Source organism: Vigna unguiculata, chromosome 6 (assembly GCF_037176805.1).
Source record: "Vigna unguiculata cultivar grain cowpea cultivar isolate G323 ecotype 2 chromosome 6, ASM3717680v1, whole genome shotgun sequence".
NCBI classification, from domain to species: domain Eukaryota; kingdom Viridiplantae; phylum Streptophyta; class Magnoliopsida; order Fabales; family Fabaceae; genus Vigna; species Vigna unguiculata.
In genome coordinates, this window is record NC_140797.1 from 34,496,591 (window position 1) to 34,516,813 (window position 20,223).

The following is a 20,223-nucleotide window of genomic DNA, read 5'->3' on the forward strand; positions in this document are numbered from 1 at the left end:
TGTCTCGTACCTATATTTGTGTGGGTATTCGCATATTTTTTTGATATCCAAGGATATTTGCGGATACCAGTGGGTATTTACAAAATAAAATTTTAATATTTAATAAAAAAATTTAACCATAAATTTAAATAACAATACAATGCATAACCTTTATAAATTTCAAACAAAGTGAAAATAACTCATTTAATTAGTGTTGAATGACAATTTACAAATAAATGAAGATTTTTTAAAACCAATTGATAAAAAAATAACTAATTCAAGATTAATGTGTTAATGTTTTAATAAATTTTTTTAATTTAAATTAGAGTATAGCGGGTGCGGATATCCACGGATACTGTGATACTCGTTCTCACTCCATTAATATGCGGGTATAAAAAATACCCTTACTTATTACCTGCAGATATTTATTTATAATATTCATTTTCTACCCGTTACAGATTTTATCCAGAAATACTTACGCACAATCCTAAATGGAACCTCTTAAAAGAAAAAGATTGATTTTATGGCTCACCTAATTAACTCTTTCGACCCATGTGAAAGCTTGTGCAGAAATAAATCTTTCAAATTGGGCAATCTACAATATATTTTTACGGATATAAAGCCTTTTAAATTGAACTCCAAAATATACTATTAATTCAAAACATTTTTGAATTGAAAAATCCTGAAATATTTCCCATGTTCCGTAAGTTAGAAAACTCATATAAAACAATATGAAATATCATGGCCAACAAAAGAAAATGAAAGAATATAAATCAAAACTTGATTTTCTTAACACTTTTACCACTCACATTTAGATATGACAAAGAAACCAATACTAAAGAATCTATCCGTCAACGGTCTAAAATAAGATAAGTCAATTTGAAAATTTTAACATATCAATTCGTTTTGACCTTACCTGCTTGGCCTACTAAATTAGTAGATTAAAAGTGAAATAAGACTAATTAACATGTTACTTTTTTAATTAAATATAAAAATGAAAAATTATTTAAAACATTAACTTTTCATATTATATTTTGTAAGAAGATAAATATACTATAATATTATAATTTAAATTATTAAAATTTATAAATTAAGTTATAATTATTAATTATAATAAATCAATTTAAATATAAATATGATAATTATTTTAATTTATCCGATTAAAACATTAATTAATCAATTAAAAATTTAAAAATATTTATATAATTAAAAGTATTTTTAATTTTTATTTATTTTTATATAAACAAATTTAAAAAAATTAAAAAGGAAATTGACGAGTCGAACTGTCAGCTTATCCTTTAAGAAGATGAGTTATAAATTTTGACAAATCAAACTAACGTGACATTCTTTTAGCGGACCAATCACAAATCGAACTAAAACATATTCGATTCACCACAATTCACGTTAAAATTGATACTACAAGATGACACTAATTAATAACTACAATGTAAAACTCAATAAAACTGAGCGCAAAATGAGATATTGGATGAGATAAAATTAGGTTTTGCATATAATTTTACTTTAAAGATTATTTTTGTTTGTTTTTTACATATCCATCCATGGAAGTGCATGAAAAAAGAAATCATGGGAGGGCAAAAAGCAATTGTCTTATTGCAAATATTTTAAAGGCCATTTATGAATTGGGCTTACAAATCACCCCGGCGTTGGCCCATGGTTTTAAAAGTGGGGTTTCTTCCTGCAACTCCAATATTTCTTTTACACTCCCAAATAATTTTTAATTTTCAAAAGTATTCCTTGACCATTTGACTAGCAATAAACTTTTAAAAAAATTAAACTCACATTTTCTTTTTTATTTAGTGAAAACTAACTCACTCACATCACATCTCACCCTAAGCCTAAAAGCACAACCACAGAACTCTCCTCCCATCCCCCACGAAGCTCACATTTTCTCTTTCTCTTCTCTTCACATTCTCCCACATTCTCCTCCATTCTCCTCCATTGTAGTCCTTGTGTTGTTTTATCTCTCCTTTCTCTTCACACCATAGACATTTACACAAGTAATATCCTCTCCGTATTGTTGATGTAAATTATTTTTAATGATTTACGAATAGGGTAGAGTATAAGTGTTTTATTTTGATGTTATGATATTGTGAAACCATTAACCAAAAGTGAAAGCCACGGATCTAAAATGGGAACTCGATAATGACAACCGAAAGTCGACTTCTAGTGAAGCAATCGACTTTTGGTCAAGGAACACGACTTTCGATGAAGGAAAATAAAATTGAAAACTACCCTCGGAAGTCCACTTCTATAGGATAGAAACACAAACCGGAAGTCAACTTTCGTAAGTGAAAAATGGTTAAAATTGAAAATTACCACCGGAAGTCCACTTCCGTAAGATAGAAACACATACCGAAAGTCGACCTCCGTAAGTGAAAAATGTTGTTGAAAAACCATCATCGGAAGTTGACTTCCGTAAGTGAAAAATGATTTTAAAAAACCATCACCGAAAGTCGACTTTCGTAACTTTATCATAAGTCCCAGATGTGAAGAGATTTTTGGAAGTGAGTGAAATTGGAAATCTAATTTTCGGAAGTCAACTTCCGGTAAATTTCAAAAATCGACTTCCATAAGCTTATCATAGTTTCCAGAAGTAAAAATTGGGGATGTTACTTCCGGAAATTGACTTCCGGTTAAGTATGTTTCCGGAAGTCGACTTCCTGTTCTTTTAGTTTAAATTTTTTATTCATTATTTAAAATTTTATTATTTTTATTATTTCAACATTTCTTAAATATTTAATTTATATTTTTTATTTTAGTTTTTATGTTGTAGTTTGAAAATGTAAATAATTTTAATTTGAATATGTTTTTGAATTTGTTTATTATAAAATATAAAAATAATAAAACAATAAAAAATATAAAATGAAAATAATAATATTAATGCAACAATAAATTAAATATAAAATATAAATAAATAAAAATAAAATAAAGCGTAAGTAAATAAAAATAAAATAAAGCATAAATAAATTAAACTAAAATAAAGCATAAGTAAAAAAATAAAATAAAGAATAAATGAATAAAAATAAATTAAAGCATAAGTAAATAAAAGTAAAATAAAGCATAATTAAATAAAAATAAAATAAATCATAAATAAATAAAAGAAAAATTAAGCATAAATAAATAAAATAAAATAAAGCATAAATAAGTAAAAAAAGTAAGCATAAATAAATAAAAATAAAATAAAGCATAAGTAAATAAAAATAGAATAAAGCATAAAAATATAAAAATATAATAAAGCACAATTATACAGTAAACCTTATAAAAGTATTAATTAAATCAAGTATAAATAAAATAAAAATTCTACAAGTCTTACTTAACCGAAGTGGATTTCCAGAACTATTACAATTCCACTTATGTTACCAAATTCACCATATCCGAAAATATATTAAAATCGAAAATCGACATCCGGTCAATTGCATTTTTGGATGTCTACTTCCGGAAGGGTGTGGATATGATTAACATGATTTCCGAGAAAATTAAATATCGGAAGTTGACATCTAATTTTGTGTGAAAGTGAAAGGCAAATTTGGGAGTGTAGTGCGTTAGTATATAGCAAATACCATCACAAGCAGGGATGGATGTTTATTGGAGCAAGGAGGGGTCATGGCCCTCCAAATTTTGAATTCTTTTTAATTATATATATATATAATATTAAAATTTTATTGAATTTTTTAAATTATAGGTAATATATTTCAAGAATTAATGAAAATTAAATGATATATTTTTTTTTATAAAGCACAATATTTAATGTTAATAGATAATAGAGAATAAAAATATTTAGGCTTAATTTTTTGTTTGGTTCCTCTTTTTTGTCAAAAAATTGACACTAAGATTATATTAATCACATCAAGAAAGCAAATCATTCATATTAAGAATTTCAATTTTAATGAAAGAATCATTTACCTGTTTCAAGAAATTTAAGTAAAAGACAAATTGCATTAGTTTTTCAAAAATTTGGGACCAAATTGAGACTAAAAAAATTGGAAGAGCAACTTAACATTTTTAAACGAAAACCTAAATCAAAAGAATACTTAAACCAAATATTTATTAATATAATTTTTATTTTCCTTTTTATTTTCTTTTTAGTTTTTTCACAAATTGTAATAATCTCTCGTCTCATATATTTTCTCTTTGTATTTGAAGAAAAAAAAGTTAGACACAAATTATTTTTCCTTTCATTTCTCATTTATCTTATTTCTTTCTTGTCTCTTGTCTCACTTGATAATGAAAATATTATTTTTTATCTCATTAGCTATTTGTTTATTATTTTTTATGAATATAGAAAAAAAATGTATAATGTATTTTCTCATAATTGTTTTTTAATAGTGACTTAACCATAATATATTTTTCTTTTAATAATTATGTGCCTCAATTTTTTATTAAATTATGATAAATTATTTTTTAATATTATGTACAAAAAATATATATTTATAAAGAATAAAAGAATAAATTCATTATTAAAAAGTGATAAAAAAAGGAAACTATTTATGAAAACAAGATAAATTATATTTCTTCACATGTTTTGAAACATTATAATCAAATTGTTTAGTAGAGAAGTAATTTTTTAAAGCATTATATTAATGACGAAATATAATGATCTCAAAATTATATTATTCTGACCCTTCAATATTTTTAGTCAACATCCGCCACTGATGACAAAGTGATGTTGTTTGTTCAGGCAGCCACCTAGGTAACTTTATAATTACTTAATTATTACTTCTATCTAATTCATCTTTTAATTTTCATTTAATTTTTGAAGGGCATAAATGGAATGGCACAAAACTTTCGCGGTGCAGAAGAAATATTAGGGTGTAGAAAGAAAACCCCTTTAAACGTTGAATAAGTTAACATCTTGATACAAGTGGTGGTAATTAAGATATGCTATTCTGAATACTTCAAAACAAAGTCATTCTCTACATATATATTAAAATACACTATTATCGGTTTCAAAATGCCGTGAGTCTCGTATATGAGAATTCAACACACATAATAACAATAAATACTAATAACCTCATTGTATAAACTAAGTACTTAACGTGTAAGTATTCTCATTTTTTAAGCTTCATTTTTTACTTATATTTTTTTTATGTTATCAAATTTTAACATTTGCATGAAAAAAAATTGATGATAGATAATATTTTACAGCATAAAAAAGAGACTTTTTTCTTCTCTTCACATGTGATAAAACAAAAGAAAAAGAAAAAACCATAATAACAAAATCATGGGACATAGTAATTAATTTTTTAGGACATGCTCATGATGACAATGAGATGGGGGAAAGAAACAACAATAATAAAGGAAGTGTGAATAAAGTATATAGGGTTCAACGTCCTATAAAATCCAATTGTAGGACAATTTGGCACTATTCAAAACCCACAAATTGCTTCATCAAGGATCAGAAAGCGATGTATGAATTGTATAATATCATGTTATCATGCAAGGTGTCACCTTTCGGCACCCAAAGAACCCTAATTCAAAAAGAATACAAAAACTATAAACTACCAAACAACTTCACCAACAACAACTACCCCAATAACCCTAGTCACACACAGATGTGCTGTTGAGGTTAAAAAATTAAACTTTACGACATTAACATGTGTAAGAATTTGCGGTTTTATTTGATCGATTTTCTTGTACTTTTTTTCTTTTTTACTTTAATCTATTTTTCTCTCTCAATTATTGGAGACAAACTTAGAAAAACAAGGAATGAAAAAAAATATAAAAGAATTTGCCTTTTTGCTGTCTAAAACACTGCTTTCTCTACCATCTCTTTCGTTTTCCTATTGAGGTCATCGTCACCTGAGGGTGTTTTCTTGGACGGTGCCACCGATGACGTGGCGAACCCTAGTGCCATGCGCTAAGGACAAAAGGGTCATTTCATGGAAAAGGAACAAGGGTATACAAACGCTCTGAAACGAAAGGGAGAGTCTTAAAATGAGAACGGGTGCACGCGATCCGCACTCTCATCTCTTTGAACTTGACTACAGCTGAAACAAAAAATTTGTCTCGAACAGCTTTCGGATTTTTCAAACGCACACATCACTTTCTCTCTCTAATAACTTTCTCTTTCTCGCTCTGGAGAGATTCAATATCGGAGCTTTTGATTGGAAATTTTGAGAGTCAGCTTTTTGAAGAGGCCCTGGAAGGTGAGGTCCTATTTCTTCTTCTTATTTTCTTTTTTTTTTTGTTTTTTTTTTTGTGAATTTCGCTTGGGATTTATGAAGGTGGAGGCTTTGATGGTTTTGTGATTTTGGGTTTTGTTGGATTGTTTGGAGAGGCCGCTTTCGGTTTTTCGTTTGTTTTTGTCGTTCGTCGTTTTTTTGCTTCGTTGGCTGTTGTTTCAATTCATGCTCTGTTTGCGGCGTTTGATGATGTTTTTCTGTCGTTTTCGGGTCGTTTTGACCTACTTCTGGGGCTTTTTAATTGCGATGTTATCCCCTCTGCCGTGTAGGTTGGACAAACTTCTGTTCATGTTTTAGAGAATAAATTTGTTTCAATAATTGTGGTCTTTTTTTTTTTTTATTCTGAAGGGGTTGTTTGGATGGGAAAACCCTTTGAAAAAAAAATAGATTGTGGAATTTTAAGTTTTTCGTTACTATTTTTTTTTGCATGTAAAGTTTGGATTGCCTGAAATCTTTGCATTTTGTTTTTGGAGGCCTATTTGCACTGCAGAAAGGTCCTTGACTCCTCAATTTATTATGGTTTTGTGAATGGGCTCTTAACATTGTGTAATATTCTTTATTCTTTGGTTTGTTTATACTTATGCATTAAGGGGGTTGTAGTGTGGATACAAGTTGGTTGTTGTTTGAGGAGTATGTTGTTTTTTGAATGTTCTGATTTGATAGAACGGGGAGGTATTCTGGAATCTAGTAGGCTGTTGGAGTTTAATCCAGAATAAGCTATTGATAGTGACTGTTCAAAACTCAGAAGTATTTTTTGAGAGAGAATCTTACTGTTTCAATATATCCAAGTGCAAGTTGTATTAGTGATTTTAGGGTTCTATCATGTCTCTTGATTCTTGACACTGCACAAAAATAACTTTTTACTTTTTCCCCTTGGTTGGAGAATGATCCTGTGTCCATCACACAGTCACTGTGATAGATTTTTGGTATATGGAGTTTTTCTTCTTTAACTTGGTTTTATAGTGGTCTTGTTTTGTCTGATATTCTTCTAATATGGAGTTCTGTATGTTTGACGTTTATAATTTACCAGTTCATGATGATAATTATTTTATTTTAATATCTTTCTACTAACTTGTTTGCAACAGGTTGGCTTCAAACTACTTAATATTATTATAAGACACAATGGTAGCAAAAATTCGGCAAAGTGCCACTGAGTCTCCTAATCCAAAACCTGAGGTTGGAGAGATTGACACCAGCCCACCTTTTCAGTCTGTTAAAGATGCTGTCTCTCTATTTGGTGAAGGTGCTTTCTCTGGTGAAAAACCAATTATTAAGAAGACAAAACCTTATTCTGCTGAGGTAATTGTTGTTTTGTACTTGGATGTGTTCTCTACCACAACAATGTTACACTGGAAGTTGCATGATGTAGCATAAACATTTTATGATTCAAGGTAGTCTTTTTAACTCTAATTGATAAAAAGAGGAAAAAAAAAACCTTTATGACAAATTGACTACATGCATTTTGATGGAGAAGATACTTATCCAGTTTGCTTAATAAAAGTTTTGCACTATTTTATCGTCCCGTGTTTCTCTCCATTGTGCGAGGAGGCACTTCACTCTATAACATTGCCAGACTAGTTTTCCTTATTATATTAGGACTTGCAAAATGCAGACTCAATTCTATTGAGCAACTCTGGAAATTTTCTCTGCACTGATAAAACTATGGTATAAGTTTCAGTTCTGCATACTAGAGTATCCTCCCTCTTTCTCTCTATAAAAAAGACTAGAACGTAAAAAGTCATAGGACATGGGGAAACCTTTATGACCAGAGGCCCCAAAACCATTCTCATATCATGCTTAACACTCTACTTCTTTAAATCCTTCATCTCCTTCTATCAGTGCCATATCATCATTCTGTAATGTTGTGGCTTGATAGAATGAACAATGTGAATGTGTAAACGATCACTTTGGTCCCTAAATTTGTAGGGTGCAGTAACATTAGTCCCTGAACTGAATGAAATTAGAAGTTCGTTCTTGAAAGTGTAATCGGCAATCACATTTGTCCAAAATTCAAAAAATTGTGTTATTAAAGTGATAATATTAAATATATGTAAGGACTAAAATGAACTTAAATAGTTAATTTAGGGTTTTAGTTAACATCCCAAGGACTTATTATACCTTTTGGTTTTAACTACTTTGAGTTTCCTGAGCATTTTCAATAGTTTTAGCTTTTATTAAAAAATTATAATTCTCAGCTTGACTACATAAATGGTTTGGAGGACAATTCAGGTTCCTAAAATGGTCTTTTTCTACTCAAAATTGTGTGAACGTGTATATAGCATATGGGAATCGTAAACAAGAATTCCAGGTGTCTCAGCAGTGTTAATGGTTTAATGATATTAAAATTACATTGTTATAAGTTGTTTTTGCTCAGTTTTCTTAAAGATCTGAATACAGGAAGATGTTGTGTTCATCATTTAAGAAGGAATCTCTTGTGCAAGAATGAATTGGCACAGGTTTCAACATGCTCAAGGGCAACATTACATTTTCCATGTAACATTATGCAAATCTATATCCACCATTTTAGATAATTAATTACCATAGTAATCTGTTTTAATTGTACACCACTTTGTTCTAGTAACACCAGCTGATCTAACTTCTGACCACTAAATTAGGTTATCCATTAATAATTTTATATTTCCTTCTACCAAGATAGATTTCATTGTACTTTGTCTTTTTCAATTTCCAATTTACAAGTTTGTTCTTTCACTAGAGAGTATTGGCCAAGGAGACACAACTTCATGTAGCCCAAAAGGAGCTGAACAAGTTAAGGGAACAAGTAAAGAATGCTGAAACTACCAAGGTTCAAGCTCTTGTGGAGCTTGAAAGGGCTAAAAGAACAGTTGAGGATTTGACACAGAAGATGAAAATTATTGGTGATTCTAGGGAGTTAGCGATCAAGACTACCGAAGCTGCAAAGAGTCAGGCAAAAAAACTTGCAGAAGAAAAGCATGGTATCCCTGACGCAACAGGTAGTGCTTGGAAGGAAGAATTAGATTCTGCAGTAAAAAGGTATGCAGCTGTCATGACAGAACTTGATGCTGCAAAGCAAGTATTGAGCAAGACTCGACAAGAGTATGATTCATGCTTGGATGCAAAAAAGTCTGCTTTCAAGCGAGCAGCAGAAGCTGAAGATGGATTGAAGGAAAACACAGAAAGAGCATCTGAGATTTCTAAAGAAATTTCATCTGTAAAGGAGTCAATTGAGCAAGCAAAGCTTGCATCTATTGCAGCACACCAACACCAAGCAATGATTTTGGCTGAGAAAGATGTTCTAAGACAATCGTATAAAGCTACCCTGGAACAATCTGAAAAGCAATTGCTTGCTTTAAAGAAGGAATTCAGTCCTGAGCTTTCCAAGAATCTTGAAATGCAGCTGGAGGAGAGAATGACTGAAATTGGGGCTCTTCAAAAGGAAATGGAAAATAAAAGGACCTCGGACTTGGACTCTGTGAAAAGCGTCACTTTGGAGCTTGATGATGCTAAGGGGTCACTGCAGAAAGTAGCAGATGAAGAAAGCTCTCTTAAAAGCTTAGTGGAATCTCTCAAGGTGGAACTGGAGAATGTAAAGAAAGAACATTCTGAGTTGAAGGAGAAGGAATCTGAAACTGAATCCATTGTTGGGAATCTGCACGTCAAGCTCCGCAAAAGCAAGTCCGAGCTTGAAGTCTGCATGTCAGAAGAATCTAAAGTTAGAGGTGTATCTGAGGAAATGATCTTGACACTTAGCCAGCTGACATCTGAAACTGAAAATGCAAGGCGGGAAGCAGAAGATATGAAGAAAAAAACAGAAGAATTGAAGAAAGAAGCTGAAGTTACTGGACTTGCATTAGCAGAAGCAGAGAGAAAGCTTAAAGTGGCACTGGAAGAAGCAGAAGCAGCAAAAGTAGCCGAGAAAAGAGCTCTTGACCAGATTACAGTGTTAACTGAAAGAACTACTGCTGCTCGTGCATCCACATCTGAATCTGATGCTGTGATCACAATCTCAAAAGATGAGTTTGATTCACTAAGCCATAAAGTTGAGGAATCTGACAAATTAGCAGACATGAAAGTGGCTGCTGCTAAGGCACAGGTTGAAGCTGTGAAGGCCAGTGAAAATGAGGCTCTCAAAAAGTTAGAGACAACTCAGAAGGAGATTGAGGCTATAAAGGCTGCAACACAAGAGGCTCTGAAAAAGGCTGAAATGGCTGAAGCAGCAAAAAGGGCAGTGGAGAGTGAGCTCCGAAGATGGCGCGAAAGGGAGCAGAAGAAGGCTGCAGACGCCGCATCCAGAATTTTGGCTGAAACACAGGTGTCAACAGAATCATCACCTCAGCACTACAGGATTCAAAAGCAGAATCCTCCTCATACAACTACGCAGGTGAGGAAGTTTGAAAAGGAGAAGGTTTCAGTTTCAAAAAAAGCCCTCTTGCCTAATATTAGCGGCATCTTCCATAGGAAGAAAAACCAGGTTGAGGGTGGCTCTCCTTCTTATCTGCCTGGTGAAAACCCTCTATGAAATATGTAATGTGCAGCAGTTTGTGCAGCTCTTGAATTTGAGAGAAACATTTATTTGTGTGTAGTTGAGGAATTTGATCAGATTTTGTCGTTGTAGTCTGTTTGAAGGAAAGGATTGTGTAGTGTTTATAGTTTGGTGACAAATTTGGAGATGCATAATGTAAATGGAACCAGAAGTAAGATTAAAATCTATTGTTTTTTTTTTCATCTGTTAATACTAAGCTTTCATGGCTGGTAGTTTGAACTATATTTGAAGCAAAGTATTGTGTAATGTGAATAGTGTTTGGTTACCATTCTAGGAAATGCACAATGCAAATACTTCATTTCAGTTTGGTTCATAAGAAAAACTTTATAAATGTGTCTCTATGCATACTAAAATACAATGTCAAGGTAGTGAAAGATACAGCACAAAAATCATGGTGATTTTAATGCACTATTCAATTTTCCATAAGGAGTAAAACTTTCAACTGCATAACCTTCTCTAACTTGTCATAAATAACTCAAACTACAAAGCAAAGCTACTTCTAACCTAACCTTTCTCCATTTATAGGCAACTTGCACCACTAAACATTAACTACTCATTTTTGTATATAACACATAAATTTTCTTTAATTTCTCTACCACACTCCAAGAACGTCTCACCCTCTTCGTAAATGGACTAATTGGACCACCTACCACTGCACACAGTCTTGACAAAAAGATGCATCATCCTAATCAAAATCTAAGAAACTAAAATGTGTTTTATGAGAATTTTCATACAAAACAGCACTATCTACGTTTTGTTTATGCAAATAACACACTTTTAGTGTGTTAGATCAGAATTTGATTCCCTGAATCTGTTTTTGGTGTACCTTATAAAAAAGTAAGTCAAAATGTACTAGTTCGCGTTCAGAATTCGATTTTCAGAATCTGAATTTTGAATTAGCACAATAAAAATGTTTTTTTTTTATAAATAAAACATACAGTGTGGTATTTAGAGAAAAAAAAAATGGGACATAGTGCTATTATGTGAAAAATTCGTTTTATGGTTCTTTTTTTATTATATCATTTATATTATTGTAGAGGCAGTGGAATAGAAGTTGAAGCACATAAATTCCTGTGTTTTCTAATAGTTTTTTATGGTTTAGTTTCCCGTTTGTTTTCATGGGTTATTTTATTTTCAAAGTCAGTCAATAAAAAATCGATCTTAATATGGTTTATTAAAACAGTTATTACAAACTTCAACTATTTAGAAACTAAAAAAAAAACGTTTTTACTACATTAGGTAATGACAAATATAATATTATTTATATTTTATCTCTTAAAAACGATTAATGAAGTTACAGGAAATTGTGCCTTAGTATCCAAATGATAGTTTAGACAAAACATACATGTTTTAGTTCAACTGAGATTTAGTAAAAGGTTTAAAGGCAACATGTCCATTTTCTCTGAGTAATATCTTCAATTTTATTGATTGATATAATGAATGTTTAGCTATAGGAATATTAAACCAGCACGTTCTGATAATGAAAAAGCTTTATTAAAACATAAAGTTTGCAACGATTTTTACATTTGGAAGAGATTATAATTGTTTAACTATAATATGAATGTTAAGGATGTAAAATTGTGAAGACATTGTGACACTTTATGGTGCCACCTTTATTTTGCTTAAATTAATGAGTGGGAGGATATCTATATCAGATATTGTTATTTACCTTTGAGATTTTCATATTATTATTCAATAATTATATTGACGTATTTTATCCTTTTAGTCTATATTTTAACTTGTTATATTTTCTCATTACTAAACAACATATGTGATAAATAAAAATGGGTAAAGTATGGTTTTGCCTCCTAAAAAAATTATTTTTTTAACACCCAAATGAGTCAAATTCGATTTTAGTTAAAATTCTATTTAGCAAATGACTTACGTGACAAATAAAATTAAAGATGTAAAATATAGTTGTTCACTTTTGTCTCTCTAAATTATGTTTAATCGTTTTAAAGTACAATATTTTGTTAAAATAGCTACGTCCAATATATAGGAACCAAGAGAGGTGAATTTATATTTCAAGATTTTGATATTTTTAGACAATTCTTGGAATTATTTTCGATCTTTATAAGATGTTCTAATCAATTAACCAATGCAGTGTAAATGGATTATCCCAAACACATTAAAGATAACAGAAAGGTAAGAAAAGAGGACAATACTAGTTAGATTCAAGATGAATCTACATCTAATTTTCTTCTAAGCAACCCGAGCTTAAAAGATTTCTACTAATTGAAAAGAGTTTCAAGAATTAAGAGTTTCTCTAAATAATTCAAAACTAATTACTTAAGATCTTAATCAACTAATCAAGAATTCTTCCTAAATGCAATGCTTCACACAATTGCAATCAGACATTCACCTACACAATGAATAAGATATAAAGAAACAGTTAAAGGAAAGAAAGGAACGAATACACCTATTCTGTGCAGATTTTACAAATGATCCCTAGTGCCAAGCTTCAACTGTCTGAATCAACTCCATGTTTTCAAGCTTTGAAAACCTAGGTGTAAGATCCTTCAAGAATGCAAGAACTCTCATATCTTAATCACTCAAAACAAATTTTCGAGGCTTTTTTTTCGTAAAAATGAAATTGAGTTGAGATTTGTTTAAAAAGAGTTCTCTACTACTCAGATTAATGGATTAGAAAATTTACCTAATTGATTATCGTGGTCAGGTTGTGAGTGCATTAACTTCAATGCATCTCATAATTGATAAGATAAGTGAGCTAATCCATTAAGGAGTTCTGTAAAGATTTTTTCTTGTTTCAGACTTTCCTTAGTCAATTGATGTTAACGCATACCATAGGTGGATTAGCTTAGAATGGTTCTAAGCATGCACTACAATTACAATTCACATGACTAATTAATCCTATTACTCATGGCAATGCAGAACCATGTTACTGACTTTGATCGGCCGGTGATCGATCGATGTTGCACATATTTTTGTTTGTCGAGAGCTGATGATCAGTAAATGTCACATATATATTCATATGTTGATTATAACTTGACTGACCGATGACCGGTCGATGTCACACATATCTTCATATGTCGAGCATCGTAACTTGATCGATGAGAGAACATTTAGGAAGTCACCCTAGCCGGTCGGCAGTTGATCAACCGACCGACCCATACAGTACAATAAGTATGATTTAAATTACTTTAACTTACCTTATTGTATGTTGTGTTGTGATTAGGGATGTCAACGGGACGGGTAGGGTACGAGTAGTAGCTCCCTCGTACCCTACCCGTTGGATAAATATTTGCTTTGTACTCGTACCCATATCCGTCGGGTATCCGTTATGTAGGAACCCGAATAATATTTTAATATCTACAGATATCTACGGGTACCTACGAGTATTTACAAAAAAATAAAAATAAATATTTAACAACATATTTTAATCGTAAATTCAAATAAAATACAATACATAACATTCATGAATTTTAAACAAAGTCTAGATAACCCATTTAAATAGTGTTGAATGACAGTTTAAAAGAAAATAAATTTTTTAAAACTAATTGATAAAAAAATAACTCATTCAAAATCAATATGTTAATATTTTAATCATATTTTTTTATTTTTAAAATTTAAATTAGAGTATAGCGGGTGCCTGTATCCACGTGTACGAATACTATGATACTTGTACTCGCCCCGTTAACATGCGGGTATTAAAAATACACTACCCATTTCCCGTGGGTATCTATTTACAATATCAATTTTCTACTCGTTGCATATTTTATCCACAGATACCCATATGTACGAATTTTTTGACATCTCTAGTGCATATGAACAAGTTTTGAAGCAATAGAACTAGGGACTGTCTTCCTAAGGAGAGTAGTTGTTGCTTAAGTATATAAGACTAATATTGTATAGATCCTCTAATATTAATAAAGTATTATTTATCTTTCAAAAATTTATTTTGTTTTTCTCATGAAGAGTTTTAAATACATTTTATATATTTATAAGTTGGTTTATGTTTTTTTCAACTATGTAATGCTTTAAATTAATTATTAAGGTGAGAAATGTTACAAGGACAACTTTCACTTCATTAAAAAGAATATAGAGTTTCTAAAATATATGTGAATGACATTTTTTTTTCGCTAAAACATTTTTTAAATGACAAAAAGTGAAAAAAAATTAGAGACAAAAGTGAAATCTTGTAATTAAGGAGAGTAAATAACTAAGATTAGACACGTTTTACTTTTATAGGGATAACAAGTGTATTATATTTTTTAAAAGAAATTAAAAGTGACTAGAAGAATAAAATCATATTTTATCCCATAAAATAAACAATTAAAAATTATAAGTCATTTACAGTATAAGAGCATGAACATTACTCTATTACATAATCTTGTATTATTATATGGATATAAGTGAATAAAATAACAGTACAAAATAATAATTATACCAGCCAATTAATGGGAAAATTAAATGAATTGAATTGAAACAAATTAAACAAGTAATACAATTTCAATTAAAAGATGTTAAGAATATTAAAAAAATAAGAGGAACTTTAAGTTGCAAGACATTATTTTAAAACTTAATTAACACTCTAATGATTTATCATTATACATGCGTAGGTTAATTGTGGCAAAATAAAAAAGATTATATGCAATTAATTACTTTGATATTTTGATTCATTTATGGTTTACTTTTTTAAAGTTTGGCAAAAGAAAATGCAAGTTCCAACTTCTGCGACTCCAAACGACACAAGATTTTGAAAATCTTATCCTTCAGTTTTTTCATTCTCTTTCGGTTTCTTTAATCATTTCGAACAAGCCGTTATAACATATTAAACTTTTTAAGGAATTCAAATATAATAATAAAATAATGGCACCCACCTTCACCAGTCACCAAATATATAATTAATTATAGGCATTTAATTATATAGATTTGACTTGCAACAGCAAATAGGAGCCATTGATGAAAAATAATAAATGTTCAATTTAATCCTAGAACTATATTTCTTTGTGATATTATTTCTTTAAATTTTAATTCTTTAAATTAATTACTTTTGTTAAGTTTAAGTTATAACAATATCATACTTTGAAAATTAAATTAAAATATTTGATTTTAAATTTAGGCAAACAATATCATATTATTTTAGGGTTTTAAATAAGAATTGATGACAAATTTTAATGGGGGATAAAAAAAAGTCTTATTGAATCATTAGAAAGGTAGGTTTGAATTGATCGGAGTTCTATAATTTATTATTAAACTACTTTTAAAAGTTATACTGTTTTTTAGAATAAAGAAAGTAAATTATAATATAAGATCAAGATGATGTTAATTTAAATTTAAAGAGAATAATGTCTTTAATATGTATTATTATCAATAAAATTTGAAAATTATTTTACATTTATTTTCCCCCTCTCCAACGATTTCAGTGGTGGATTAAATTTAATTCAACTTTTTTTTCTGTACTTCTATTTTGAAATTGCAAAGGAACAACATTGAAAATGTAAAAAATTTCACCTTCAATCACACAACAAGTTAAGTTACTAAAAATTATATGTATCATTAAAATAATTTTAATAATAATAAAAAAATTGAAAAAAAAATGTAATTATTGTCCTTTTTACACGTTGAAGAATCTAATCAGTCATAACTTTTTCTGTAAAATAAAAATCAAATCTATAAAGCCGATCTCACTATAAAGACAGTACACCCTACCACACAGGAAGAAAACTTCTCTACCAAAAACAAAACATCACCAAAGAGAAAGCTTTGCACAGACACTCACAGTGCACACTCTTGCAAGTTGCAATCACTTCCACACTCACTCGCCGTCATTCTCGTTTTTTGTCACAAAAGATTCAAACTTTAGCATTTAGACGAAGATGGGTAGCAGCAGCAACGCCTCCTCGTCGGATTTCTTCTACCGCCGCCACGTGTTCCTGTGCTACAAGAACCCCGCCGTGTGGCCACCGCGCATTGAGGCTGCGGAGTTTGATCGCTTGCCCAGGCTTCTCCACGCGGCCATTAATGCAAGAAAGCCTCATATTAAGAAAGAGGTTCACTTTTGTTTTCCTCTCATCATTCTTGGTTTTCTTTGGTGTCTTTTGTTTTTGGTTTTTTTGTTTATAATCAATTTTCTATTCAAAGATGTTTTCTTTTCATGTTTTTCTGGGGTGGGGGGTGTAAGGTGCTAGGGAGAGAAGGAAAATGCTAAAGGTTGTTATTTTGTTCTTGCTCTAGCAAGGGATAATGTACTAGTTTAGTTTTGGGATCTTTTGTTGAATTCTTGCTGTTGAGATGGGTTTGGTGTTTTTTATATTTGTTCTTTTTGCCTAGGACTATGAGGGAATAATGAATCATAGTAATGGAAACAGCTTGAAATCAAAGTCCACATTCTGTTGTTTAATCATTTTTTATGATAGGATGAGGAAATTGGTATGGGAAGGGCTTCCACCCCATGTTTGTGAAGGAAAAGAGTGGCTTGTATTTTGTTTTGAAGTATCCAAATCATGGGATCAAGGCCATTTTGGATAGGCTTTTCCATGACTGAATTAAGTTAGTCATATAAACTGGAATCAGCTTTTGCACTTAACATGTATAGAAGCTTTCTTCATTTTTTCTTCCCTGAAAGCTAATACATGTAAGTTGATTCTAGCTTATGGAGAAGTTCAATGTATTTTACCTTATTATTTTCTTCTGCTATAAATACTCGTGGAAAATTTTATCCAAATAGGTCTTTAGAATAATTCTATTTCAGTGTTTTTCACCAATCCAAATTGGTCTTACAAAAATGTCACCTGATATTTGTTCTGTCTGTTTCCTATTTTTGTTTCCTTGTTTTCACCATGTCATCTACAAAGTTCTAAAATCAGGAAACTGAACAAAATCAAAAGTAACATTGGTGTGCAATTATGAATGAAAACTTACACCGGAAGTGAATGTTAAAAGTGAACCGAAATCCCCTCATATTATACTGACTATGGCTTAAATTCTTGGGTTCATCATTTACTAGACCTGCTTAACAATATGTGAGGGGCATGATGGGACTGAAACATCAAATGGAGATGTGTTAATCTTTCCCGACATGATCAGATATAGGTTAGTACTTATAGTACAACTTCTGTTTCTCAACTTCTAATTTCCCTATAAATGTTCTCTCTTGTTTTCCTTTATTCCTTATCAACAACAGTAGTAATGTTAGTGAAATTGCAGGAGATTAACCCATTTTGATGTTGAGACATTTGTTGAAGAAGTTATTGTCAAGGAAGGAGAATGGCTTCCTGGAAATCCTGAATCCTTAAAAGCTTCATATGTTTTTGTCTGCTCTCATGGATCACGCGATCGTAGGTGTGGGGTTTTTGGACCTGTCTTGGTCAGTAGATTCAGGGAAGAGATAGGGTTACATGGACTCCAAGGAAAAGTGTTGGTTAGCTCCTGCTCTCACATTGGTGGCAATAAGTATGCAGGAAATGTCATTATAATCGGATCGAGCATCAACGGCGAAGTCACAGGCCACTTGTAAGGAGGAGATTTCCCCTGGTTATTAACATATATATATTTTTGTTCCCATAAAACTTCCATTTCTTCTTTAAACTTGAGAAATACCTTTGTAACATTGTTTCTTTATCTTTTGTATTAATCTGATCAGAGTTGTTATTAACTAAACTATGTAGGTATGGATATGTTACTCCAGATGATGTGCCTTTATTGTTTCGCCAGCATATCATTGCAGGGGAGATTTTTGACTCACTATGGAGGTAGCATTTTTCTCTAACATTATTTAGTACTAAGTTTTAAAGATTCTTTTTGTTTTAGTTTCATTCTTTAACAGACACTACCGGATTGCTCTCGTGCTTGAGTTTTGAAAGTCTGTGCATTAAGAGTTAATTTTACATTCAAGGTGAAAGTTTTAGTTATAGTTTAAGGTCTGTTAGGAGGAAACTTTTCTGTAAGCACTTCTAACAGAAGAAGCGTAAGAATCAATGAAATTAGTTTTGCCATGAACTAAAATCCTCTTATCCATGAGTTAAAGATCAGATTTGAGAGAAGATATTAAGAAATAACTTCTATAAATTAGTTTATGCACAAGTTAATTTTTACTTTATAGAAAAACTGATTTTAACTTTGCTCTTCTAAAGGAGTTTTGGAAAAGTTTCTCCAAACAGTCCGATAAAGATTGTTGCCATTCTCAAGTTTAAAAGTCTCAACTAAAGAAATGTTGTACGGTTAAAAGGAGTTAAGTGGCAAATTTCGTATAGGTTTTTCAGGAATCAGCTTTCTGAGATTGTTTGTAGCAATTTTTTGTTCGAGATTATTTGTCATTCAGAAGTTTAGCGTGTTAGGTTCGACTTACTTTAGTTTTGGGTTAGAGGAAGAAGTATATTGACATATATATGATTTTGGTATCTGTAGGATAACTATTTTATGAGTCTAGCCTCTGTAAAAGTACATAGGAGAACATTCTTGGTGTTTCTCAAATAATAGACCTGTATCAAAGGCTTATAAATTTGTAAGGAGTAATACTATTAGGGACTAAAAATCCTAAAACAAAAATCTTTTAGGAACCAAAATCAACACAATTTATAGGGTCTAAAGTATAATATTAATATAGCATGATGATCAGAAACATGTTTTGGTTTTGCCATCAGGGGACAAATAGGTTTATCAGAAGATGAACAGAAGAAAAAGCAAGAGCAAAGGCTTCAGCTGAATGGTGCAAGAAATTTAGAAGGAAGCACAGTGGCCGCCGCTGCCGCTGGCCGCTGTCAAACAGATGGAGAGAGCTGTTGCCAGGACAGTGAAGACTCTTGTTGCTGTCAGAATGATGTATTAGAAGATAGGAACGAGGTTTCCGGTGATCATAAGAGGAAGGAGAATCTGAATGTGCTTCGTCGGATCAACAAGGGCAAAGGAGTGTCTCACAAGTTCAGTTCCATGCCGACATGGCTCGACAGCTGGGAGCAAGAGGATACTTATGCTGCTCTTGCCGTTGTCTGCGCCGCCGTGTCGGTCGCCATAGCCTATAGCTGCTACAAGCAGTGAGTTGTTGATGAGAAGAATGAGGTCAACAATGTTGTTTAGCAGTGGATGAGATAAGCTGAGCTTTGGTATGTCTTCATTTTTTGTGTTACATGTTCAGTTTCTACCTTGTTTCAGACTTGCAGGGAAAGAAGTATCTGAAATGGCTCAGACTTGGAATTCACCTCTTAGCTTCTTCATCTGTACATACGTGAAATCTTAGCCTGGGAATGTTTAAACTAAATATTAGTAGTTTATTTAGGTGGAATTGGACTGTGACATTTATATTAACTTGATGTAAAGCTAATTATTAACTTTGGTGTTTCATATTAGTTTATACATGATATTAACTTTTCTAAAATCTGATTTTGAAGTTATGTACAAGTTAATAATACAGAAGTTTGTGTTGTTTTCTTTTAAGAAGTTGCTTGTCTGTATTTTAAGTTAAAGTTTATGAATTTGTTTTTTTATTCCAGTTTTTAAAATTATAGAATTATGATATGATATTTTTCATATTATTTAATTATTGTAATAATTTAACTA

The 20,223-nt window shown here is 31.0% G+C and overlaps 2 protein-coding genes across 3 annotated transcripts; both read left to right on the forward strand.

Annotated features, from left to right (window-relative positions):
* The first annotated feature begins 5,785 nt into the window (after nt 1-5,785).
* LOC114187724 (WEB family protein At5g55860-like) lies at nt 5,786-10,894 on the forward strand. 2 transcript variants are annotated; one of them, XM_085674864.1, is made up of 3 exons: nt 5,786-6,151; nt 7,268-7,481; nt 8,896-10,894. In XM_085674864.1, exons 2-3 carry the CDS (start codon nt 7,305-7,307, stop codon nt 10,678-10,680), a joined length of 1,962 nt encoding a protein of 653 aa, XP_085530990.1. In that variant the 5' UTR covers nt 5,786-6,151; nt 7,268-7,304; the 3' UTR covers nt 10,681-10,894. The 2 variants fall into 2 exon arrangements, with proteins under 2 accessions (XP_085530990.1, XP_027931848.2); XM_028076047.2 differs by having other exon boundaries at nt 5,787-6,146.
* Nucleotides 10,895-16,401: 5,507 nt separating this feature from the next.
* On the forward strand, nt 16,402-20,103 carry LOC114187290 (altered inheritance of mitochondria protein 32-like). Its single transcript, XM_028075501.2, has 5 exons — nt 16,402-16,718; nt 17,675-17,760; nt 17,875-18,180; nt 18,336-18,419; nt 19,311-20,103. The coding sequence occupies exons 1-5, from the start codon at nt 16,545-16,547 to the stop codon at nt 19,702-19,704; spliced, it is 1,044 nt and encodes a 347-aa protein (XP_027931302.2). The 5' UTR covers nt 16,402-16,544; the 3' UTR covers nt 19,705-20,103.
* Nucleotides 20,104-20,223: the final 120 nt, after the last annotated feature.